This window comes from Ornithorhynchus anatinus, chromosome Y4 (assembly GCF_004115215.2).
Source record: "Ornithorhynchus anatinus isolate Pmale09 chromosome Y4, mOrnAna1.pri.v4, whole genome shotgun sequence".
Classification (NCBI taxonomy): Eukaryota; Metazoa; Chordata; class Mammalia; order Monotremata; family Ornithorhynchidae; genus Ornithorhynchus; species Ornithorhynchus anatinus.
The window spans coordinates 4,434-29,673 of NC_053178.1; the positions used below are offsets into that span (position 1 = coordinate 4,434).

General features: G+C 52.6%; 1 protein-coding gene across 1 annotated transcript; it reads left to right on the forward strand.

Annotated features, from left to right (window-relative positions):
- The first annotated feature begins 709 nt into the window (after positions 1 to 709).
- On the forward strand, positions 710 to 10,544 carry LOC100079216 (serine/threonine-protein phosphatase 1 regulatory subunit 10). Its single transcript, XM_029056526.2, is given in 23 exon segments — positions 710 to 831; positions 1,607 to 1,693; positions 2,190 to 2,325; positions 2,492 to 2,543; positions 3,627 to 3,704; positions 3,867 to 4,037; positions 4,509 to 4,614; positions 4,732 to 4,844; positions 5,084 to 5,184; positions 5,337 to 5,484; positions 5,594 to 5,675; positions 5,677 to 5,741; positions 5,883 to 6,129; positions 7,280 to 7,355; positions 7,574 to 7,771; positions 7,897 to 7,924; positions 7,927 to 8,007; positions 8,437 to 8,539; positions 8,735 to 8,958; positions 8,961 to 9,014; positions 9,017 to 9,120; positions 9,122 to 9,170; positions 9,524 to 10,544. Coding segments are annotated over 23 exon segments (2,520 nt in total). The 5' UTR covers positions 710 to 724; the 3' UTR covers positions 9,634 to 10,544.
- The last annotated feature ends 14,696 nt before the right edge of the window (positions 10,545 to 25,240 follow it).

Consider the following 25,240-nt stretch of genomic DNA (forward strand, 5'->3'; position numbering starts at 1 on the left):
TCCAAGAGGCGTTCCCAGACTGATCTCCTCTTCTCCCTCTGCCATCCCCCCTTTACCTCTCCGCAGCTAAACCCTCTTTTTCCCCTTTTCCCTCTGCTCCTCCACCTCTCCCTTCCCATCCCCACAGCACTGTACTCGTCCGCTCAACTGTATATATTTTCGTTACCCTATTTATTTTGTTAATGAATTGTACATCGCCTTGATTCTATTTAGTTGCCATTGTTTTTACAAGATGTTCTTCCCCTTGACTCTATTTATTGCCATTGTTCTTGTCTGTTCATCTCCCCCGATTAGACTGTAAGCCCATCAAATGGCAGGGACTGTCTCTATCTGTTGCCGACTTGTTCATCCCAAGCGCTTAGTACAGTGCTCTGCACATAGTAAGCGCTCAATAAATACGAATGAATGAATGAATTAGAAGCCATTAGGGGGGTCTGGTGAATTGGATCTGGGACTCCCTCCCTCCCTTCCTAGGCCATTGTCTTTGTTGATTGGAGTAGCACCCTGTCTAGGGTCCCGATCCCCACCTTCTCGGTGGAAGTGGGTTGAAAGTGCCCTTCGAGAAGCAAGAAGTTGCAGGTGTCCTGCTGTGGCCTTTGTGGCACTGGGGCCAATGAGGCAGGCTGGCTGGGGGGAGGGACATGGGGGTGTGCGCACACATGCGCACACCTGTCAGGGGCAACCCATCTGACCGCTCTCTTTTCTCACACCAGATTTGGCCACTATGGGCTCCGGCCCCATCCACCCTAAGAAGCTCCTGAAGGGGCTGGACAGCTTCCTTAGCTGGAACGGGGAGGTGAAAAGCGAGATTGGCATCTCCAAAATCTTTGGGTAGGTCTGGTTGGACGTCTTGAGTATTTGATATTGGTATTTGAGTGTCTTCAATACACAAAACCTGGTCCCCAGCACCCAGGGATGGGGCTCAGAGTAAGGAGACACAATCTCTGCGGCGCCCTCAGGGAGCTTACAGTGTGGTGGGCCCTGGAAGGGAGGAGGTGTGCAGGGTCAGCATGGGGGACCCATTAGAGAAGCAGCGTGGCTCAGTGGAAAGAGCCCGGGCTTGGGAGTCAGAGATCATGGGTTCTAATCCCGGCTCCTCCACTTGTCAGTTGTGTGACCTTGGACAAGTCACAACTTCTCTGTGCTTCAGTTACCTCCACTGTAAAATGGGGACTAAGGCTGTGAACCCCAGTGGGACAACCTGCTCACCTTGTATCCCCCCAGCACTTAGAAGAGTGCTTGCACTTGTAAGCGCTTAACAAATACTATCATTATTATTATTATTTCAAGGGGAGCAGCCAGGCTACAAGACCACCTGACTTGGCTCTCTGGCCTGGCTGCTGCAGGCTAGGTATCTTCTCTCCCCCAGTTGCTCGAGGGATGCTGGAATCCCGCATCCCCATCCTTGGGTCGGCAGCTCACGCAACTGGCCTACCGCCATAGGAAACAAATGCCAGGAATGTGTCTGTTTATTGTACTGTACTCTCCCAAGCTCTTAATACAGAGTCCTGTGGGGCACTTTCGGGAGGAGCTAAAAGTCCTGCAGGGGCAGTCCCCCCGGCTTCTCTGACTTTAGCCACCCCCCTCCTCTCCTACCCTCCTGCAGGCTGATGAAGGAGGCCCGCAAGATGGTGAGTCGCTGCACCTACCTGAACATTGTCCTACAGGCCCGCTTGCCCAGTGTCCTTGCCAAGTGAGTGCGGGGGAAATGGCAGCAGGGGCCTTGGGGGCTGGTCACGAAACCCTCCGGTGGCAAGGGGGAGAAAAAGCACTCCCTAGTGGAAAGAGCCCAGGCCTGGGAGGCAGGGGACCTAGGTTCTACTCTTGGCTTCACCCCTTTCCTGCTGGTGAGACCTGGGGCAGGTCGCTTCACATCTCTGAGTCTCAGTTTCCTCATCTGCAGAATGGGGATTCAAAGCTGTTCTTCCTCCTACTTGGACAGGGAGCCCTATAGGAACTGTGGTGTATCTAGCCGAGAGCTTAGCACATCATTACCCCAGTTATTGCTATCATTACTTCTTGTTAAGTGCTTAAAAGGTGTCAAGCACTGTACTAAACCCTGGGGTAGATCCAAGTTCATCGGGTTGGACTGTGTCCCTGTAACACCTGGGTCTCCCAGTCTAAATTGGAGGGATTTATCCTACAGTGGCTACCATTGCCACGATTCCACCTGCTCCTCCCACCTGTAGGTTCATTCGAGTGGGTGGCTACAAGCTCCTGAACAGCTGGCTGACATACTCCAAGACCACCAACAATGGCCCCCTCCTGCAGCAGATTCTGCTGACCCTGCAGCACCTGCCCCTCACAGTGGGCCACCTGAAACAGGTCACCCCCCCAGGGATGTGATGGAATGGAATGAGAAGGGAGGGGAGGCCAAGCCACATGGGAGAGCTGGAGGCTGAGGCTGGAGCGGGAGGAGCCAGGGGGCCATCCGGGCCTGTGATGCACTCCCCATGCTAAAGCTTTCACTTCAATTCCTGCCATCTTTCAGAATAACACGGCCAAGTTAGTGAAACAGCTGAGCAAGTCCAGTGAGAATGAAGGTAAGGACTTCTGCTCTCTTTTTTTTCCCCTTCCCATTTTTTCTGAGCCTCTCCTAGGCTCCACCATCCTCCACCATCCTCCACCCATCACCTTCTGCTCCCACTCTCTCCTGCTTACCATCTCCCTGGAATCCCCACCACAACAAAGGGGCACCAGCTATAGGAGTTGAAAAAGTCTACTGGGCCGTTGGTGGTGGGTGAAGCAGAGAGGGGATGAAGCTGATGAGGGAAGCGTCATAACACTGACCTGGCTCGCTCTCACTAGTCTCCTTTGGGGGTGGTGGGGGAGTGTATGCATGTGTGTTTTAATGGTTTGATGACCAGGAGAGGTTGGCAAGGAGGCGAGGGAAGGGGTGAAACATCTCCATTGGAGACATAAGGGAATGGGAGAGTTTGTTTCTGGAATGGGAATGAAGCAAAGCAGGATGAATTAGCTCTCCCATGTCATTTTCTACTGTCAAAGAAAACTTCACGGACTATGTGTTGTGTTCAAATTACTATGTCAGAGACAAGTTTATTTCTACTTTTATTTTTAGTAGGGAGTGGTAACCGACAGGTTGCCATGCTAGTCAAGACCAACTCAACTCCACAAAATTCAGTTTCCATATATACGGTCGTGCAACATTTGAGCTTCATGTGAGATCGGAGGCCACTGTACCTGATATGATGGTCATTTGTATACTCTAAGAACAGGCGGCAGCAGTATTTTTTATTTAATTTTTTTACTTTTCATTAATTCAGATGTCTTTGGTAGTCAGTGATAACAGGCTCAGTACACATCATTCTTATCAACTGGTTCCAATGGCCAGAACAAATATGCAGTGTTCACAGCATGTTCTGAGTTGGAGTTACTCTTGTTCACTGATGGAGTTTCAAACACCCAGGTTAGGGAAATTTGCTCATTTAGCAGTACTTGGGATTTTCCTATTATGAGACAATCAAGGGGGTTTAAAGGCAGAATACCTCATGGGGACGGTCTGAAGGGGAGGGGACAAATGCAAGCCCTCAATCACTATGCTTCTACACCACCCTCCCTCCTGCTGGCCTGGGTCTGCAGGCTGACCCCTTGCTCATCTCCCATAGAACTCCGCAAGCTCGCTTCAATCCTGGTCAGTGATTGGATGGCCGTCATCCGGTCCCAGAGTGGCACCCAGCCTGCCGGTGAGCCCCCGTCCAGTCCAGGCTGGTCTGGTCCAGCCCTCCCATCTCTTCTGCCTTCTCTCTCCTCCATCCCACACCCCCCGGCTCCTGGGAGGGCTGCGCCTTGGGCACCTGAAGACCCCTCTAACTTTAGCCTAAACCCCTCGCCTCTCAAAAGACAAGAAGACAAGAAGAAGCGGAAGGAGGAAAGGAAGAGCCGGATTGTCCTTATGGAACGTCATGCTCCTGAGGTCAAGGCCGAGGCACAGCCCAGGGAAGCACCTGAGAAAAAGAAGGAGAAACCCAAGAGCTTGCGCACCATGGCCCCCAGCCACGCTAAGTTCCGCTTCACCAGTGAGGGGGCTGCCTGGACCCATGGGGGTTGGGAGGAGGAAGGTGGAGAGAGGGGAAGGTAGAAGAGGGGGAAAGATGGAAGTGCAGGGAGAGACAGAAGGTGGGGGAGAGAGACAGAAGGGGGGAGAGCACCTGATGTGAGCTGCAGCTGCTGGAGTTCATGGCTGGATGCGGGAGAGAGTTGAGCTGTCCCACCCTGAGACCCCCAACCCTCATTGGGGAAAGGTGAAGGGGGATCCCAAATGAGGAAGGGGGTTGCTCTGGGAATTGAGCTAGAGGGGACCAATCAGCGGTATTATTTGAGCTGTTACTTCATGGAGAGAGCCATACAACAGAGTTGTGTCGGATTCCCTGCCTACAAGGAGCTTCCCATCTAGAGGACCTCATGCCTCCTGGTACTTTCCCAACAGCTTAGTATACTGCCTTTGTGCCAGTGGGTGCTCACTCCATACCTGGTCTTTTCCCCCATAGGCCTGGAGCTGGAGGCACCATCCCTGGTGCCCGTGAAGAAGAACGCCAGCACCATCGTCGTGTCTGACAAATACAACCTGAAACCCATCCCCCTTAAACAGCAGAGGTTGGGAGCCCCGCAAGGCCCCGCGTGGGGTTGGGTGGGACCGGAGCCAATTGGACTGAGAATGTAGGGGTAAAAAATCCCACCTGTTAATGGTTTCTCCCCTTCCTCTATCTCCAGCTCATCAGCCAACCCTGGGGATATGGTACCCCTACCTGAGAAGAAGTACAAGCCCCTCAACATAACACCCAGTACCACCAAGGAGATCAAAGTGAAGATCATCCCTCCACAGCGTGAGTAGGGGCCAGGGGCCAGGAGCAGGTTGGCGGGAGGACGGAGGGAGGGGGCCTCTCTATGTCCAGGGCTTGTGTTCTCTACCCGCCCTCTGTCTCTCTCCACACTTCCATCTTTCCCCCTTCTTCTGTCTTCCCCTCCCCCCACCCCCTCTAGGGCAGGCCTGGGGGAGATCCATGTTTGGACAGGTCCCCTTGGCCCCACAGCTAACGGGGCTCCTTCCCCCTTATACCTGCAGCCATGGAGGGCTTGGGTTTCCTAGATGCCCTCAACTCAGCTCCCGTCCCCAGGATCAAAATCAAGAAGAAGAAGAAGGTTCTTTCACCCACAGTGGTTAAGGTGTGGGCCTTGGGGGTAGGGGAGGGCAGGGTAAGATGGAGGGCGAGCCCTGGACACATAGGTCCTGGGTCCAGGGGAGGCTTTCTGCCCCACCACCCCATCATTTGTGTCTCTATCTCACTCGCCCTCCCTCCTCCCGCCTCTTCCCTCAGCCAAACCTGTTTGAGGGGAAACTGAGCACAGAGCCAAGCATGGCCAAGCCCTCCTCTCCTGATCTGGGGTCCGCTTCAGAGCCTATGGATACAGAGCAGCCCAGGACCCCCATCCCACCAATCGAGGTGCCAGAGCTCACAGATACAGGTGAGGATAGGATCCTGGGGCCCATGAGGGTCTAGGGGGTCGACCCAGGGGGTTCGCCAAGGGGGCCAGCGTACCGGGGCCTCACCCCCACCCTCTGCCACCCCTGCAGACTCCATGGACTCTGACTCAAAGCCCACAGAGAGCCCTGGTGGCCCAGCCCAGCTCACCCGCAAGGGCTGCAAAAGGAAGACTGACGTGGCCTGAGGAAGGCAAGCTGTGCAAGTATTTCTACTTCGAGCTGGGCAAGATGGAGCGAGGTGAGAGGCCTGGTGGGCCGTGGGGTGGGCAGTGAGGCACGTTGCAGGCGAAGGAGGAGGAAGCGCAGCCGAGACCCCGAGCAGAGCTGTTGGGGGTTGGGGGTGGAGGGTCCTAACACTCAACCGTCCCTCCCCGACCAGTGAACGTGAACAAGATCAAAGACTTCGGGGAAGCGGCCAAACAGGAGATGCTGAAGGACCGGCACGCGTTTGAGACGGCCCAGCGGCTGAGCCATGACGCCATGGAAGAGAAGTTGCCCTGGTTGAGCCCGCGACCCCTATCCCTGCCCCCAGCCCTCGTCAGCCCAGGCAGCAACAGCCAGCAGTGCTTTGTCCAAGCCGAGCGGGAGAAGAGCATCTTGCAGGAGATCTTCCTGTCCAAAGAGAGGTGAGGCTGCGGCTCTGGGGAGAGACCAGGGATTGGAAGGAGTTGGAGCCTCGGGCAGCGGCTGTACTGTTGGCGATAGTCCTGGTTATGGCTGACAGCCCCCTAGTCCTTCTCTGCCACGGGATATTGTTCCCACTGGCATGCATGGTGAGTGAGAGTGCATGGCGGTGCCCCTATTCTCCCTCCCCACGGGGTGCTGGGCCCTTGGGGGACCAGCAAGGAAGTGTTGTAGGCTCGGGCCCAGTTGTCCGCTCCCCGTCGGCATGCCGAGACAGGTGGGCCAGCCTCAACCTCCGCACCTGGGAAACGGATGAAATCCTCGGGCTCCCTCCCTCCTTGACCTGAGAAGCCCATCTGGGTCAGGGACCACATCCAACTGATAAGCCTGTCTCCCTGTCTCTTCCATACATTCTCACTCAGCACGGTGCTTGGTGCATAGGAAGCCCTTAACAAATACCACATGGAGGCCCAAAAAGGTGTCCCTCTATATTTCCGAGGATGAAGTGCATGTCCGGAGGTGGCTCCTTGGGACACTCACTCTCCCCAGCTGAATGACAGTTGGCTGGCTGAAGCCGTCCGAAGTGAACCACAGCGGTGATGGTATTTGTTCAGCGCTTACTTTGTGTTGAGCATCATTCTAAGCACTGGAGGAGATAGAAGTCCCTCAGGATGGGCACATTCCCTGTTCTGCGGTGGGCTCACAGGAGGGTGAATGGGTTTTCCATCCCTTATTTTACGCGAGGGAATTTGTCTGCCGACCCATACTGCCCTCTCCCAACTGCTTAATATAGTGCTCTGTACACAGAGCTCAGTAAATACTAAAGATGATGAGGAAACTGAGGCCCAGGGAGACAAGTTGCCCAAGGTCCCACAGCAGACAAGTGGCAGAACTGGCAGAGTCCTTGGAGGCTGGTTGTGGGCCAGTCAATTGACATTATTTACTGAGCGCTTGTTGTTCACAGAGCACTGGACTAAGCTCTTCAGAGAGTCTATTACAAAAGAGCTGTTAGATATGATCCCTGGCCACAAGGAGCTTCCTGTGTAGAAGGCGGGAGGCAAGGTGAGCCCTGTAGGTGTGTTGATTCTGAGTGGGCGGTCAAACCCCTCCCCACAGAGCTGTCCTCATGTGTGGCTTGCCTTTCCCTTAAAGTGTCCCCAACAGCCCCCTCAAGCCAGACCCCGAATCCTATGAGCCCGTGCCCCCCACGCTCATCCCCCTGGATGGGGTGAGTATTGGGCTTGGCTGGGCTGTGGGTGGGTGAAGGCTGGGGGGCTGCGGGGATCATGGGAGGAGGAGGGCATCCTGCCTGGAGTATGGGCATGCGTGCGTGTGCGTGCAACTGTGTGTGTGCGTGCATGTACATGCGTGCGTGTACATGCACACGTGTGGCACACCCCTAGGTGCGTCTCTGACCCCCATGGCTGTGTTTTGTCCTCCCATCAGGAGTGCTCCATGGATGAGGCCCCATATGGAGAGGAGCTGGAAGGCAGCAGGGTGGAGGGTTCCCCCGATGGGGTGGGCAGCTCCAAGCTGCCTCCAGTGCTTGCCAAACTGATGGGCAGCGTGGGTGCAGGCAAGAGCCCCCAGGGCCTAGGGGGGACCGCTGCCATCAACATGCAGGAGATACTCACCTCCATCATGGTGAGTCAACTTGCCCCTGCCTCCCTCTCCCCTTCCCCTCTTCCCATTGGCCCCAGCCTCCTCTTAACTGGCCTCCTTTCTCTCTCTCTCTCTGTCTCTCTCCTCTCTCTCTGCATCACACCCAGGACAGCCCCAACAGCCACCCATCTGAGGAGCTTTGAAGCAGCCTGACTATTCAGACAAGATCAAGCAGCTTCTTGGGAGTCTGCAGGGCCAGCCCCAGGGCCCCGGGGAAGGTGAGGACCGTGATGCTCTGGTATTGAGGGGTAGAGGGAGATCCAGCCTGTAGATGGACTGGGCTGAAGGGGGCCGTCCCATGGGTTTGGCAGTTGTTGATTCATCTTCTCTGTCTTGCTGCTTCTTCGCAACTCTAATAATAATAATAATAATGTTGGTATTTGTTAAGCGCTTACTATGTGCCGAGCACTGTTCTAAGCGCTGGGGTAGACATAGGGGAATCAGGTTGTCCCACGTGGGGCTCACAGTCTTAATCCCCATTTTACAGATGAGGGAACTGAGGCACGGAGAAGTTAAGTGACTTGCCCACAGTCACACAGCCGACAAGTGGCAGAGCTGGGATTCGAACTCATGAGCCCTGACTCCAAAGCCCGTGCTCTTTCCACTGAGCCACGCTGCTTCTCCATCCCCCAGCAGGCGTGCCCCAGTGGCCAATGGCTTCCCCCCGGGGTGTCCTGGAGGCCCCAAGGGCATGCAGCACTTTCCCCCTGGGCCTGGGGGGCCCATGCCAGATGAGGGCAGAAGGGGGAGGTGAGGTGGTGGACTGGGAAGGGAAGAAAGAGGCCTAGCTCTGGGAGGGGGGAGAAAGACTGCAGAGACATGCTCTTTCCCCTTCCCCTCCCTCCCCATGCAGGCTGGGGGTGCCACGTAGGGGGGGATTGTGATTCTCCCCCAAGCCACTGACCTGGCATCCGTCCATCTGTCTGTCTCTGCAGGCCCGCTCAGAGGCCCTGGAGGTCCTGGCGTGCCTGTTGGACCTCACCTGCTAGGGCCTCCTGGCCCCCCTCCCAGGGGAGGGGACCCTTTCTGGGGTCCTCCGGCGGACCCCATGCAGGGAGGTCCAATGTGTGGAGGCCCCCCCGGCCCCTATCACTGGGGCAGAGGAGGAAGAGGAGGCAATGAGCCCCTGCCACCACCCCTATTCTGGGGTTGGTGAGGAGATCACTTAGGCGGGGGCCCCCCAATGGACGAGGAGGGCCCGGTGGAGGGATGGGTGGGGGTGGTCATTGGCCCATAATGCCCACATTCATGGGCATGGACCCCTGGGCACCCGTGGCCATGACCACCACGTCCCACCTCTCCATCACCATCATGGCCATGATGGGCCTGGGCATCGGTGGCAGTCACCGGGGCCATGACAGCAGCCACAGCCATGGGGGAGGTAAGCATTGCTGCAGTCTCAGCCTGGACTTTCCCCCTCCCCTTCCTGGTCAGAAGGCCCCATTGTATTTGCATGCCCCCTTCCCCCTACCTCCAACCTGGGAATGGAAGGCAGTAGAAGGGGCAATTAGTCCTTCAGCTTCCCCAGCCCTCAGTCTTTGGAGTTCAGCATCGCCCCTGGGTTCACTATCTCTCCTGCCCCTACACCCTAGCTCAGTATCTCTCCTCTTCTCTACATCAGGCTCACTGTCTTCCACTGGGCTCACCATCCCCATTTTTCGCGCCCTACGCACCAGCTAGACTCAGCATCCTTCCCCCCAACCCAGGCTCACCGTCCCCACTGTATCTCCACAGACATGCCCAGCCGCCCCATCTGCCGTCACTTCATGATGAAGGGAAGTTGCTGCTATGAGAACAACTGTGCCTTTTATCACCCCGGAGTCAACGGGCCGTCCCTGTCCTAGGGCCCTCATGGCGCTCCCCCCGCCCTGCTCTATTGCCCAATTTTGGCTTCTGTGAGACCCCGACAACTGAGCTGGCTCCTGGCCCCTCTTCCCTCCCCTTCCCCTCCCCCCGGCCACACACACACACACACACACACACACACACACACACACGCATATACTCCACACACAAACACCCATCTGAGACCTGGGGACTGCAACTTTCCGGTGTGCATCACTGCATGTGTCCACTCCTGTCCATCGGCCTGGGACCCTGAGACTGGGAAGGTGATTCACCTGAAAACACGAGCAAACTGGCTTCACCCCAAAGACAACATTCCCCCATCCATCCTGGACCCGGCTTCTCATCTGCAGGTCGTTTTCCTGGTGTGACTCCACCACACTGGTCCTGTTCTGCTGGCCTGGAATGTCTTCCGCCCCACCCCACCCCGCCCTTTGGAAAGACCTGAGCCTCTGGCCTCTTCTTCACCCTGTCCTCCTGGGGGACTGTGAAGCAACAGAGCCTTGGGTTGCTTCAAACTCAGCCCAGGCCTTGTCCACTGTCCTGCCCCCCTGTGTTTGCCTGCCATCTTCCTTCCATCTTCCTCTTCATTCCCCCCAGGTAGGGGGGTGGGGAGGGAGGGCAGGTGGCTATGTTTGCGTGGCCCCAGTGTCTGCCCTAATGTTTTCCCCTGGCCCATCTTCGTCGTAAGACTACATGGCCCCTGTCTATGAGCCCCCCCAAGTCCCCCTGCCAGTACTGCCCAAGCACCCTCCCCTTTCGCCCCCGCATCTCCCTTCCCTCACTGTCCCCCCTGCGCCCGTTGTTTTCTGTGAAAACGTTAGCTGGGAGATGAGGGGGCTAGGCTGGTTTGAATAAGACAGAGTTGATGTTATTTTCCAGTTTTCGTTTGGTTTTTGTATATTTTGTATGAAACAGAGTCATTTTATTTAGGCCCCACGGCAGGCCTGGAATCTTTGTTGAGGGGGTGGGTTGGAGGGGAGCCTACCCCCACCCAGGGCTCCGGGGCTGGGCTGGGCCCAGGGCGGAGGCGGCGCCTCATACGCCCTCTGGTGGGAGGCGCTGGCACTGCGCTGGCGTAGGCTCTGCAGTTCTCTTCTTTGGCCGCACGGGGTCAGCGCTCCATTCCTGGCCATCTGCCTCGGTGGGGTGTGCCGAGGCCCCCCGCCACGTACCTGCTCGCCCCCCGCCCCTGAAAGCTACGAGGAATTTACCATTTCTTCCGCCCGTCCCCCGTCGCTTCTCTCCTTCCCCGCCCCCCCAGCCTGGGTCCTGGTTCTGGCCAGGAAAGAAAGTCGGGGGTATAATGGTAATAATAATAATGTTGGTATTTGTTAAGTGCTTACTTTATGCCAAGCACTGTTCTGAGCACATGGGTAGATACAAGATAATCACATGGCGCTCACAGTTTTAATCCCCATTTCACAGTCGTGGTAACTGAGGCACAGAGAAGTTAAGTGACTTGCCCAAAGTCAGACAGTTGACAAGTGGTGGAGCTGGGATTAGAACCCACAACTTCTGACTCCCAAGCCAGTGTTCTTTCCATTAAGCCACGCTTCTCTGGTGGCCTGACTAGGCCATATTCCTGTCCCTGACTTGCCTGGTGGGTGTGGAAGCCTCTCCCCCTTGAGGTGTATGAAGACCCCACACTCTCCACCTGGACCCAGGTGTGAGGACATATGAGGGCAAGAGTGGAATGGGGTTGTTCCCTGGGGGCACAGATACCCTCCCTGCTACTGGAGACAAAGAGCATCCAGGCCCTTTCGGGCTTTGCTTGGCAATAGTCAATGAGTCCGGCTGGTCCCCACCACCCCACTCCCCAGGGGATCTCACTCCTTCCAACCAAGGCTGCACAGCTGGTGGGGCCTGGTTCTTGTTCAATTCCTCTCGTAGACTCTTCCACCATCCTGATTATGGTGGTGTTTGGTAAATACTCTTTTAAGTTTCAAGCCCTGTTCTCAGTGCTGGGGTAGTTAATTTAATCACATTGTACACAGTCCCTTTCTCATATGGAACTGGTATTAAAGCACCCATTTTACCACTGAGGGAGCTGAGGCACACTGAAATGACTTGCCTAAGGCCACATAACGGCAAGGGGCGGCCCCAAATGAAAATCCAGGTCCTCTGTCTCCCAGGCTCTGGCTTTATACATTGCTGTCTCTGGTCTCTATTCATTGTTTTTCCTGGGATTTCTCTCCTCCCCCCATGCCCGTCCCCTGTCCCCGTCCCCCGTCCTCCGTCCCCCACACCTCCCCGCCAGCCAAATCACAAGCACACCCCTCTCTCACAAATGTTTTTTGACCCCATCTGGTCCTTCTCAACTCCTTCATTATCCCAGCTCTTTCTGTGCCCCAACCTCCTTCTGTGGTTTGCATTTTGAGTCACATTCTGAGTCCAGCAGGGGACTGGGGGAGGGAGGTCATGTATTGCAGATGGAGCCAAAGGCAACCTTCATTCAACTTTATTGCATTGGTGATAATTTTCATACTCCAGGCTGTATTCAATCAATGGGGGTTTTATAGCAGTGTAAGAGAAAACTTCACCGACTCTTACATAGTGTTGGAGTGGTGTACCAGGATGAACCGGAGCCTGCGTAGACTGCCCATCCCCCGTATAACGATAATAACGGAATACCAAAGAAAGAGGTGGATAAGTCCAGGTTGTTAGTTTATTTAGAGTGGAATGCGGGGGGGCTTACCCACAGAACAGTCCATGGTGGCCGCCAGACTTGGAGAGATCACACCGCACCCTCCCCCTATATGGACTGCTTATAACCCCTCTGATGTGCCAAGAACGAAGGGGTCTCTGTATGGGGGAAGGGGAGAGAGGCATTGGCCACCTGGATCAGTGCTCCCTTCCAGATATATCTGGGGCACCAAGATTCGTGAGGCAGTATTTCTTGGCGATAATTCACTGTATGGTCTTGTTGCTGCCATGGGGCCTCCTTCCTCCGGCAGGTCCGTCTTCCTCCCACCTGGGGTTGGCACTACACCGGTGCTGTGCAATTAATGAGGCAGGATAGAGTGGGGGTTAGCCTTGACTGTGCTAGCCTAAATATTTCCCATGGAGTCTAACCATACAAGTTGGTATATTACAGACAAGTATATTCTTATGAGTGCTGCTTTAGCACTAGAAGGGAGCGGTTGTGACAGGCAGAAATACTTCTAATAGTCAAGGCCAGCTCAACTTTAAGCAATACAGAGTTTGTTTAATAATAATAATAACTGATAATAATAATGGTCTTCTTAATAACTTACTATGTGCAAAGCACTGTTGTAAGCATGGGGTAGATACAAGTAATCAGGTTGGCCACACTTCCTGTTCCACATGAGGCTAACACTCCTAATACCTATTTTACAGAGAGGGAACTGAGGTCCAGAGAAATGAAATGACTTGCCCAAGGTCACACAGCAGACATGTGGCAGAGATGGGATTAGGACTCAGATCCTGACTGCCAGCCCCAGGCCCTAACTACTAGGATACACTGCTTCTCAGTAGTAGTGGTATTTACAAATCAATCAATCTGTGGTATTTATTGAGCACTTACATACAGTTGGTGCAGCATCCAAGCTTCACATGTGATCAAAGTGTACAAATCATTGTTTATACCACAAGATAAACAAAAGTAAATTGTTGAGCTAATTAATAGGTTCTGCCTGGTTCTCCCCATTATAGGGATCTGTGGGCAAATATTACTGAAAAGCAGGTTAGGAATACTGCTCTGGCTTCATCCTGTCTCGAGGCCTTAATTCATTCAATAGTATTTATTGAGTGCTTACTATGTGCAGAGCACTGTACTAAGCGATTGGGATGAACAAGTCGGCAACAGATAGAGACAGTCCCTGCCGTTTGACGGGCTTACAGTCTAATCGGGGGAGACGGACAGACAAGAACAATGGCAATAAACAGCGTCAAGGGGAAGAACATCTCGTAAAAACAATGGCAACTAAATAGAATCAAGGCGATGTACAATTCATTAACAAAATAAATAGGATAACGAAAATATATACAGTTGAGCGGACGAGTACAGTGCTGTGGGGATGGAAAGGGAGAGGTGAAGGAGCAGAGGGAAAAGGAGAAAATGAGGCTTTAGCTGCGGAAAGGTAAAGGGGGGATGGCAGAGGGAGTAGAGGGGGAAGAGGAGCTCAGTCTGGGAACGCCTCTTGGAGGAGGTGATTTTTAAGTAGGGTTTTGAAGAGAATCAGTTTGGCGGAGGTGAGGAGGGAGGGCGTTCCAGGACCGCGGGAGGACGTGACCCGGGGGTCTACGGCGGGATAGGCGAGACCGAGGGATGGTGAGGAGGTGGGCGGCAGAAGAGCGGAGCGTGCGGGGTGGGCGGTAGAAAGCAAGAAGGGAGGAGAGGTAGGAAGGGGCAAGGTGATGGAGAGCCTTGAAGCCTAGAGTGAGGAGTTTTTGTTTGGAGCGGAGGTCGATAGGCAACCACTGGAGTTGTTTAAGAAGGGGAGTGACATGCCCAGATTGTTTCTGCAGGAAGATGAGCCGGGCAGCGGAGTGAAGAATAGACCGGAGCGGGGCGAGAGAGGAGGAAGGGAGGTCAGAGAGAAGGCTGACACAGTAGTCTAGCCGGGATATAACGAGAGCCCGTAATAGTAAGGTAGCCGTTTGGGTGGAGAGGAAAGGGCGGATCTTGGCGATATTGTAGAGGTGAAACCGGCAGGTCTTGGTAACGGATAGGATGTGTGGGGTGAACGAGAGGGACAAGTCAATGATGACACCGAGAATGCGGGCCTGAGAGATGGGAAGGATGGTCATGCCATCCACGGTGATAGAGAAGTCTGGGAGAGGACCGGGTTTGGGAGGGAAGATGAGGAGCTCAGTCTTGCTCATGTTGAGTTTTAGGTGGCGGGCCGACATCCAGGTGGAGACGTCCTGGAGGCGGGAGGAGATGCGAGCCTGAAGGGAGGGGGAGAGGACGGGGCGGAGATGTAGATCTGCGTGTCATCTGCGTAGAGATGGTAGTCAAAGCCGTGAGAGCGAATGAGTTCACCGAGGGAGTGAGTGCATACCCAACTTCCAGATAAGACAAAATAGATAGGACAAAACTAGGAGAGAGAAAGATATGAGTACCCACTTCGAGTAATTGGTGGTTTGGCCAGACAAAATGGAGTCCAGGCCTAAAGACTCATCTCATAACATTATTCTTATTCATTTAAACAAAGTGGTTAGGAGACAAACATCAGGCCTAGAAACAAAACAGCTCAGAGGAAATGGTTGGATGAGAAAGGCCTGAGGTGAGGCCCAGACCACTGTACTTTCTCAGTAAAAATAATAATTTTATTTGTTATATTTGTGTGCCAGCCACTGCACTAAGCAGTGGAGAAGATACCAGATAATCGGGTTGGACACAGTCCCTGTCCCACATAAGACTCACTGTCTTATTTCCCAAATGAGGCAACCTAAGTACAGAGGAGTCACTTGCCCAAGGTCACACATATTTGTTCGATGCCTACCATTTGCCAAATGCTATACCAAGTTCTGAGGCAGATATACTTTTTGGTTGTTTCATATATTATCTTTCTTTTATAACCTATTTTCTTCTCCCATTTGTAAGGAGTGGAAGCCATGCCACTCGAATGATTGATTGCCTTCTGCGTCTGCATCCGGAAGGCACCGGTGGTAAAATGCTTCAAGTACCAGGCGCGCCCAGGTCCTTTGAGGGCCAATGGGGGAGGCGGAGCGGGGCGCATGCGCAGGCACGGGAAGGGAGAAGGGGAACTGGGGAACTGACAGGACTGAGCCCCAAACCCCTGAGGCCTCCAAGGAGGACCAGACACAGCTCCCTAAGGCCCCCAAGAAAGATCAGTCCCAGGCTCCCAAAGCTTCCAAAGACCAGGCTCACCCCATGAGGCCCCCAAGAAGGATGAACCCTGGTCCCCTGAGGCCCCCAAGGAGCAACCCCTGCCCTGTGGAGTTCCTGAAGGGAGCAGCCCCCCATCACTGAGCCTCTTATCCCCCAATTGTTCCAAGAATGGCCATGCTGGTAAAGTGGGGAGCTAACTGCCCCGTCCTCTCTGGATTCTGGGTTTGGGTGCAGGAGTGGGTGGAGTTTTACACATAGGAGGCTTGTCCATGCCGGGATATCTTCCCCAGGATACCCTGAGGGGACCCCGCTGTTGGGGGAGGGGAAGAAGGGAGGGGAAAAGGGAATCAAGGCAGGAAGGTGGGCAGAACATGAGGGAAGACAGGGACTTGAAAGAGGAAGTGGTGACAGGGCCCTGGGAGAGAGGGAGTGGGAGTCAGGCTGGGAAGCAGAGAAAAAGGGAAGGGTTAATAGATAATGGAGAAGCAATGTTGCACAGTGGAAAGAGCACAGGCTTAGGAGTCAGAGGTCATGGGTTCTAATCCTGGCTCCACCACCTGTCAGCTGTGTGACTTTGGGTATGTCCTTAACTTCTTGGTGCCACAGTCACCTCTTCTGTAAAATGAGGATTAAGACAATGAGCCTCACGTGGGACAACCTGATTACCATGTATCTACCCCAGCACTTAGAACAGTGCTCCTCCCATAGTAAGTGCTTAGGGGAAGGGGATAGAGCAGAGGGAGGGAGTAGGGGTGATGGAGAGGAGAGGAGGAGCAGAGGAAAAAAGGGGAGGTCTCAGTCTGGAAAGACTTCTTGGAAGAGGTGAGCTCTCAGTAGGGCTTTGAAGAGTAGAGAGCTAGTGTGGCGGATGTGAGGAGGGAGAGCATTCCAGATCAGAGGTAGGACTTGGTCCAGGATTCGATGGTGGGACTGATGCTTTCAACTCTATCTCAAACATGCCCACATCTCTCCCATTCTAAAAAGCCCTCTTTTGTCCACACTGTGGGCCCCTCCCATTATCGTCCCATCTCCCTCCTGCCTTTCCTTTCCCAACCCCTAGAGTGAGTCACCTGCACTCGCTAACTCCAATTTCTCCACTCCAACTCACTCCTGGAGCCCCTCCCAACTGGCCTCCTTCTCCTACACTCCACCAAATCTGCCTTCTCAAAGGTCACCAATGACCTCCTTCTTGCAAAATTCACTGGCTCCTACTCCATCGTAATCTTCCTCGACCTCTCAGCTTTGTTTCACACTGTTGACCATCCCCTTCTCCTCAACATGTTATCTAGGGTCACTGTCTCTGTCCACTCCTGGTTCTCCTCATCTCTCTGGCCACTCAGTCTCAATCTCCTTCACGGGCTCCTCCTTCCCCTCCCGTCCCCTAACTGTAGGGGTTCCTCAAGGGTCCGTTCTTGGTCCCCTTCTGTTCTGCATCTATACTCACTCCTTTGGTGAATTAATTCACTCCTATACCTTCAACAATCATCTCTACGCAGATGACACCCAAATCTACACCTCCCCTGTTCCCCTTCCCTCCCTGCAGTCCTTCAGGACATCTCCACCTAGATGTCCGCCTTCCACTTAAAACTCAATATATCTAAGACTGAGCTCCTTATCTTCCTTCCCAATTCCTGTCCTGTCCCTGACTTTCCCATCACTGTGGACGTCACTACAATCCTTCCCATCTCAACAGACCACAACCTAGGAGTCATCCCTGACTATGCTCTCTCATTCACCCGACATATCCAATCCCTCACCAAAACCTGCCAGTATCACCTTCACGACCTTTCCAAGATCCGCCCTTTCCTCTCCATCTAAACCACTACCTGGTTGGTACAATTTCTTATTTTATGCCAACTGGATTACTGCATCAGCGTCCTTTCTGATCTCCCATCCTCCTGTCTCACCCCACTTCAGTCTATATTTCATTCTACTGCCCGGATTATCTTTCTACAGAAATGCTCTGGGTATATCACCCTCCTCTTCAAAAATCCAGTGGAGATTCGCATGAATCTTGCATGAAGTAAAATCTCCTCCCTCTTGACTTCAAAGCTCTCCATCACCTTGCCCGTTTCCATTTCCCCTCCTACTTCCCTTCTCTCCTTCTTCAGCCCAGGCTGCACTTTCCTCTCCTCTGCCATTAACCTCCTCACTTTGCTTGTTATCGCCTGTCCCGCCATCCACCCTTGGCCCACGTCCTACCCCTGGCCTGGAATGCCTCCCTCCTCACCTCCACCAAACTAACTCTCTTCTCCCTTTCAAAGCCCACTTGGGAACTCACATCCTTCAAGAGGTCCTCCCAGACTGAGCCCCCCTTTTGCTCCCTCCCTCTGCTCTACCCCCTTCCTTGCCCCCCAGCACTTGTTTATATTTATACATATTTATTATTCTATTTATATTATTAATGATGCATATATATCTATAATTCCATTTATCTATTTCGATTCTATTGATGCCTGTCTACTTATTGTTGTTTTTTTATTTTGTTTTCTGTGAACCCCTTCTAGACTGTGAACCTGTTGTTGGGTAAGGATTTGTTTAATGAGATGTACATCACCCTGATTCTATTTATTTGCTATTGTTTTAATAAGATGTTCTTCCCCTTGGCTCTATTTATTGCCTTTGTTTTTGTCTGACTGTCTCCCCTGATTAGACTGTAAGCCAGTTAAAGGGTAGGGACTGTCTCTATCTGTTGCTGATTTGTACATTCCAAGTGCTTAGTACAGTGCTCTGCACACAGTAAGTGCTCAATAAATATTATTGAATGAATTGTCTCTATCTGTTGCCAAATTGCACTTTCCAAGCGTTAGTAAAAGTGCTGTGCACACATTAAAGTGGAAAATCCTAGAACGAGTCATCTACAATCGATGCTTAGAATTCCTTAACTCCCATTCTCTCCTAGACCCCCTCCAATCTGGCTTCCGTCCCCTCCACTCTACCGAGACTGCTCTCTCTAAGGTCACCCATGACCTCCTTCTTGCCAAATCCAATGACTCCTACTCCATTCTGATCCTCCTTGACCTCTCTGCTGCCTTTAACACTGTCGACCATCCCCTCCTCCTCCATACCTTATCTCACCTTGGCTTCACGGACTCCGTCCTCTCCTGGTTCTCCTCTTACCTCTCTGGCCAGTCATTCTCAGTCTCCTTCGCTGGCGCCTCCTCCCCCTCCCATCCTTTAACTGTTGGAGTTCCTCAAGGGTCAGTTCTTGGCCCTCTTCTGTTCTCCATTTACACTCACTCCCTCGGTGAACTCATTCGCTCTCACGACTTTGACTACCATCTCTACGCAGATGACATGCAGATCTACATCTCTGCCCCTGTCCTCTCCCCCTCCCTTCAGGCTCGCATCTCCTCCTGGCTCCAGGACGTCTCCACCTGGATGTCGGCCCGCCACCTAAAACTCAACATGAGCAAGACTGAGCTCCTCATCTTCCCTCCCAAACCCGGTCCTCTCCCAGACTTCTCTATCACCGTGGATGGCACAACCATCCTTCCCGTCTCTCAGGCCCGCGATCTCGGTGTCATCCTTGACTTGTCTCTCTCGTTCACCCCACACATCCTATCCGTTACCAAGACCTGCCGGTTTCACCTTTACAATATCGCCAAGATCCACCCTTTCCTCTCCACCCAAACGGCTACCTTACTGCTACGGGCTCTCGTTATATCCCGGCTAGACTACTGTGTCAGCCTTCTCTCTGACCTCCTTTCCTCCTCTTTCGCCCCGCTCCAGTCTATTCTTCACTCCGCTGCCCGGCTCATCTTCCTGCAGAAACGATCTGGACATGTCACTCCCCTTCTTAAACAACTCCAGTGGTTGCCTATCAACCTCCGCTCCAAACAAAAACTCACTCTAGGCTTCAAGGCTCTCCATCACCTTGCCCCCTCCTACCTCTCCTCCCTTCTCTCTTTCTACTGCCCACCCCGCACGCTCCGCTCCTCTGCCGCCCACCTCCTCACCGTCCCTCGGTCTCGCCTATCCCGCCGTCGACCCTTGGGCCACGTCCTCCCGCGGTCCTGGAATGCTCTCCCTCCTCACCTCCGCCAAACTGATTCTCTTCCCCTCTTCAAAACCCTACTTAAAATTCACCTCCTCCAAGAGGCCTTCCCAGACTGAGCTCCTCTTCTCCCTCTACTCCCTCTACCACCCCCCCTTTACCTCTCCGCAGCTAAACCCTCTTTTCCCCCTTTCCCTCTGCTCCTCCACCTCTCCCTTCCCATCCCCACAGCACTGTTCTCGTCCATTACCCTATATATATTTCCATTACCCTATTTATTTTGTTAATGAATTGTACATTGCCTTGATTCTATTTAGGTGCCATTGTTTTTACGAGATGTTCTTCCCCTTGACTCTATTGCCATTGTTCTCGTCTGTCCATCTCCCCTGATTAGACTGTAAGCCCGTCAAACAGCAGGGACTGTCTCTATCTGTTGCCGACTTGTTCATTCCAAGCGCTTAGTACAGTGCTCTGCACATAGTAAGCACTCAATAAATACTATTGAATAAATACTATTGAATTAATTAATAAATCCTCCAACTCCTAGTGCCAGGCTCTTTCCACCAGGCCACCTTTCTTTCTGGCCGTTCCTGCGGGAATACTTCCTATGAGTAAAAGGAGGGGAAGCGATGTCACTGCAGCAGAAAGGAATGAGGTTAGATTAAAAGGAAAGTCTCCTTTGGCCATCCGAATTGTGAGCCCCACCAAGGTGATTGGTTTATATGAGAGCCCCCTGGATGTTTTGGTGGGGAAGAGGGGAGAAATGACTGGGAGGAGTGGGAGAAAGCAAAGAGGAGGGAAGGGTTGACTTGGTGAGCTGTTGAAGATTGGAGAGTGGGCTTCCTGGGATGGTTTCTCATTAAGGGCCTATGGCTCTCTTCCTTCTTGCCCCAGTCCATCCTGAAGGTGGAGATGAGAAAGGAGCAAATATTTTAAGTCTCTCAATCTGTCTTGGTGTAAAAAGGATTAGAACCCAGGTCCTTCAGACTCCCAGTACCTTGCTCCTTCCATTTGGCCATACTGCTTCTCCCCACTCTCTTCAGTTTTAGTATTATTATTATCGTTAATAATGACAATAGTATTTGTTAAGCACTGATGGTGTGTCAAGCACTGCATTAAGCAGTGGGCTAGATACAGTATATGCAGCTCAGGAAGATTTCTTGTTTCTCACCTCCTCTCTCCCCAACCACAAGAGGCTGGACCTCATGGCTTCTGACTTTCCTATGAGCCTGGACACCTGAGAGGCAGATTGAGCCCACAGGAAGGAAGGTAGAGGGAGGGAGGAACAAACTCTTTGTTCGTTCATTCATTAATTCAATTCATTCAGAACTTTCTTGGGGGTCACACCTGGGGGAGGCAAAGGGGAGGTTGCTTTAAAATCCCCAAGTTGGGAGAGATCCCTGCCTGTGCAGCCCCCTAAAAACAGGGTGGTAGTCAGGATAGCCTCCAGTGAGCCTTCTGGGATTCCGGAGATCCAGACATGTTGCTCACGTTCCCATCCAAATGGGGCAAGGCCAAAGGAACCCAGGATTCAGGGGATCACCACTCACCTACCCAAAGTCCACTGCTCATCTCCTGAAGATGTTATGAAGCCCCCACCCCCTCACACTACCACAGCACTGCTGAGATGTGTGGATGTGTGCACTCCTCCCCCAGCCATGGAAGGTACCCCTCCCAGGGAGCAGCAGCCCCTCTGTGACCCGACATCAAGCAGGCAGGATGGGGTGGGGTGGATAACCTACAGATCATAGAAAATCTGCCTCATGTGTACTTGTGTACTTTGTACTTTCCCAATCAATGGAATTTACTGAGTGTTGACTGTGTTCAGAGCCCTGTACTATGCTCTTAAGAGGGCAGTGTAACAAAGCTGGTAGATGCATTCTCTGCCCACAGTGAGCTTACAGACCAGAAAGAGAGACACGTGAATGTAAATAAATAAATTATCGATATGGATGTAAGTGCTATGGAGCTGAGGGAGTGGTAAATAAGGGAGCAAATCCAAGTGTAAGGTGATATAAAAATGAGTGAGATAGGGGAAATGAGGGCTTAGTCAAGAAAGACCACTTGGAGGAGATGTACCTTCAGTAAGGATTTGAAGGGGGGAAGAGTTTGTCAGATATGAGGAGGAAGGCTGTTTCAGGCCAGAGGTAGGACATCGGTGAGGGGTCGGAGGTGACACTGATGAGCTCAAGATTTAGTGAAGTAGGTTGGCAACAAAGAAGTGAAGTGTGCGGGCTGGGTTGTAGTGAGGTGAGATATTCACTCATTCATTCATTTGATCATATTTATCGAGTGCTTACTGTGTGCAGAGCACTGTACACAGCACTTGGAAAGTGCAATTCAGAAATAAAAAAAGTTAGTATTTGTTAAGCGCTTACTATGTGCCAAGCACTGTTCTAAGTGCTGAGGTAGATACAAGGTCATCAGGTTATCCCACGTGGGGCTCACAGTCTTCATCCCTATTTTACAGATGAGGTAACTGAGGCCCAGAGAAGTAAAGTGACTTGCCCACAGTCACACAGTGGACAAGTGGCAGAGGCGGGATTAGAACCTCTGGCTCCCAAGTTTGGGCTTCTCTGTCCACCCTGGGTTTACAGTCTAGGAGTGGGGAGACAGACATTAAAACAAGTAAACAGGCATAAGTAGCATCAATATAAATAAATGGAATTATAAGATATACGCTCATCAAAATAAGAAAACAGGCATCAATATAAATAGCTGGAATTGTAAATACAAATGTAAGTGCTGTGGGTGGGGCGTGGGGAAGAGAAAAGGGAGCAAATCAAGGGGACGTAGAAAGAAGGGGAGAACTGAGGAAAAGGGAGGCTTAGTCTGGGAGGAGGTGAGCCTTCAGTAGGGCTTTGAAAGGGGGAAGAATGATCGGCATATTTGTGGAGGGAGGGTGTTTAGGCCAGAGGTAGGACATGGTGAGACAGGCAAGATGGAGGGTGAGTAAGAAGGTTAGCACCAGATGAGTGGAGTATGCAGGCTGGGATGTAGGAGAGAACTAAGGTGAGATAAGAAGGGGCAAGGTGATGGAGTGTTTTGAGGTAGGAGGGGACAAGATGATGAAGCATTTTAAAGCCAACGGTGAGGAGGTTCTGTTTGATGCAGAGGTGGATGGGCCATCACTTGAGGGTCTTGGGGAATGGGGAGTTGTGGACTGAATGTTTTTGTCAAAAATTATCCAAGCACAGAGTGAGACAAGCTGTGGGGACTCTGGACTAGCTCTGCCCCCGACCAGCTCTAGGCTTCTCCACTGGGCACACCTGGCTTCTGGTCCATCTTTACTCAGCACCAGCCAAGAGGCACACCCAGGAGGACCCATGGGACATGATCCCCAGCCACAGGGCCGACTGCTTGAAGATGCTGAGTCAATGCTGAGCTCCAGCCGGGCAGGAGGATGGAGGGGTGGAGACATAGGTGGTGGCAGGGCATCTAGGTCAGGTGGAATAGGGGCACCACCTGGGAGGACCAGAAAGCAGAGGGAGCTGTCAATTGTCTGCCCTGTCAGAGGATCCCAAGAAAGAGTAGTTGGTGCTGTGGATCCCCGGGAGTCCAGATTGGCCCTTAATCTGACCCATCCCATGTAAGGCCCCAGGTGGGAGTCCAGCTGGACTGTCCTGGGGGTTTTAGGACCTGGTCCTTTGAGCTTGGGGTCCCCAGGGAGTTGTTCGGGGCAGAACCGCATCTTGAATGGACTCAAGTCCCAGTCTGGACTCAAGTTCCAGTCTGGCCCAACATACCTGGGACCCTCCTGCTCCTGGGTGTGGATTTCCCAAGCAGGACCTCAGCCACCCAAGGGAGGAATACAGCTAGCTGATGACAGCTTAGTTCCCTTCTTGTAGCAGCCACTCTGGCCCAGGGTCTCTCAATTTCCTGGAGGCAGGGGCCTGGACAAGATGACCTCTCCTGGGGCATTGCCCTGGAGGCATTTCTCCAGCAGCAAGCATGGAGTGAGACCATGCAGGATCCAAAAGCCAGAACATCAACCATAGAGAGCCTCATGCTTTGCAAGTAGGACCCTGCTGCAGATCATCTTATTCTTCCCCCTGCCTCCGAACTAGATGGCCTTTTGTCCCACCCAGGCCAACAGTACATGGAGATTTCCCCAAACTAGTTTCCCTCATGGGTTCTAATCTCAGTTGCACCACTTGTCTATGTGACTTTGGGCAAGTCACTTCCCTTCTCTGTACCTCAGTTACCTCATTTGTAAAATGGGGATTGAGACTGTGAGCCACATGTGGGACAGGGACTGTGTGTAACCCAATTTGTTTGTCTTTACCCCAGCAATTAGTACAGTGCCTGGCAGAGAGTAAATGCTTAACAAATATCGTTATTATTATTATATAGGAAAAAATCTCCAGAAAGAAAATCTCTTTCATTCTCCCTTCTGAAACACTGGGAAGTTTTTGCTGAGGTCTAACCTACTTCCTTCTTGCTGCAAAGTCAGCCCAACTCCTCTTGCTTACTTCCTTGCCAGGGGAGTCATTAGACTGATTAGATACCCATTATCCCCAGTGTCACTTAGCAAGGTTTGTGGCCTCACTTGTCAGATAATTACATTGTAACCAATATTTCTAGCCTGATCCTATGAAGATACTGCTGTTGCCTGTAAAGAAAATGATGGGGACAATTACAGGTCCAACTACAGAGGCAACCGGGCTGGCCACCTTGGACATGATGGAGAGTTAAGAGACTCAGCCCCTTCTGAATATGTCCCTTTCTTCTGCCTCCTCCTTCCATTTCACCCCAGTCACTCAATCATATTTATCAAGTGCTTCCTGGGTTAAGAAGAATAAGCACTTGGGAGACAACAATATGACAGAGTTGGTAGGCATGTTCCCTACCCTCAGTGAGTTTACAGTCTAGAACCCCCACTGTCCAGCCCCAAGGCAGGCTCCCTCCATGTCCCATGCTCCCAACCTCAGCTTTGCTGGAAACAGGGAAGGGGAGGGGTGGTCAGAGGAGACTCCCAGAGCTGGAAGATGGGGTAAAGATTCGGGAAGGAGTTAAGACTGGAGATCAAAAAGCCAAACAGAATGTTGACTCGACTTTTATATCAACTGCAGCAGGATTAATTTGAATTAAACTTTGAGTGAGAACTTCTGGCTCGCCCTGAGGAACGGGGGAAGTCACTTCAAGACAGGATTGTGCCCCTGCTAGATTGCAAGAACCATGTGGACTGGGATCATGTCTAACTTACTCTACTAAGTGCTGCAGACAGTGCTTTCCACATAAAAAGTGCTCAGCCAATACCACTGACTGAAACAAGGTCAGCCTGGCTCAGAAGCAGAGGGATAATTAAGATGACCTTCCCCACAGAGCAGATGTCCCTCCATGTGCCCCTATCAGCCCCCCAGGACCCAACCCAGCTCCTCTCATTCACTACCACCAACACACCCTGGACCATCTCCAGACACTACAACACAAGCCTCATCCTCTCACAGGCCTGGAAGACAGGTGACAATTGGAGAATGTGACCCCAAAGTCCTCTGGGACTGCCCTACTTCCCATCCACCTGGATGTCCCTGCCGGGCTGACCACCGGTAAGATTCAGCCCTCTGTCCCACATCCCAGGCTCCTGTGACTTGTTGTCCAGAGATCCAGAGGCCAGGGGTCTCTTGGTGAGGGTAGCATCTGCTGCCAGAACACCCAGGAGCGGGTTCCAGGGGTGGGTGCTTGGGCCCTGCAGCCTAGGGGAGCTGGAGCCATGTGCTCAGCCACCATGGCTCCTGGAAGGCCTCTCTCTTGGAGAAGCAGCGTGGCTCAGTGGAAAGAGCATGGG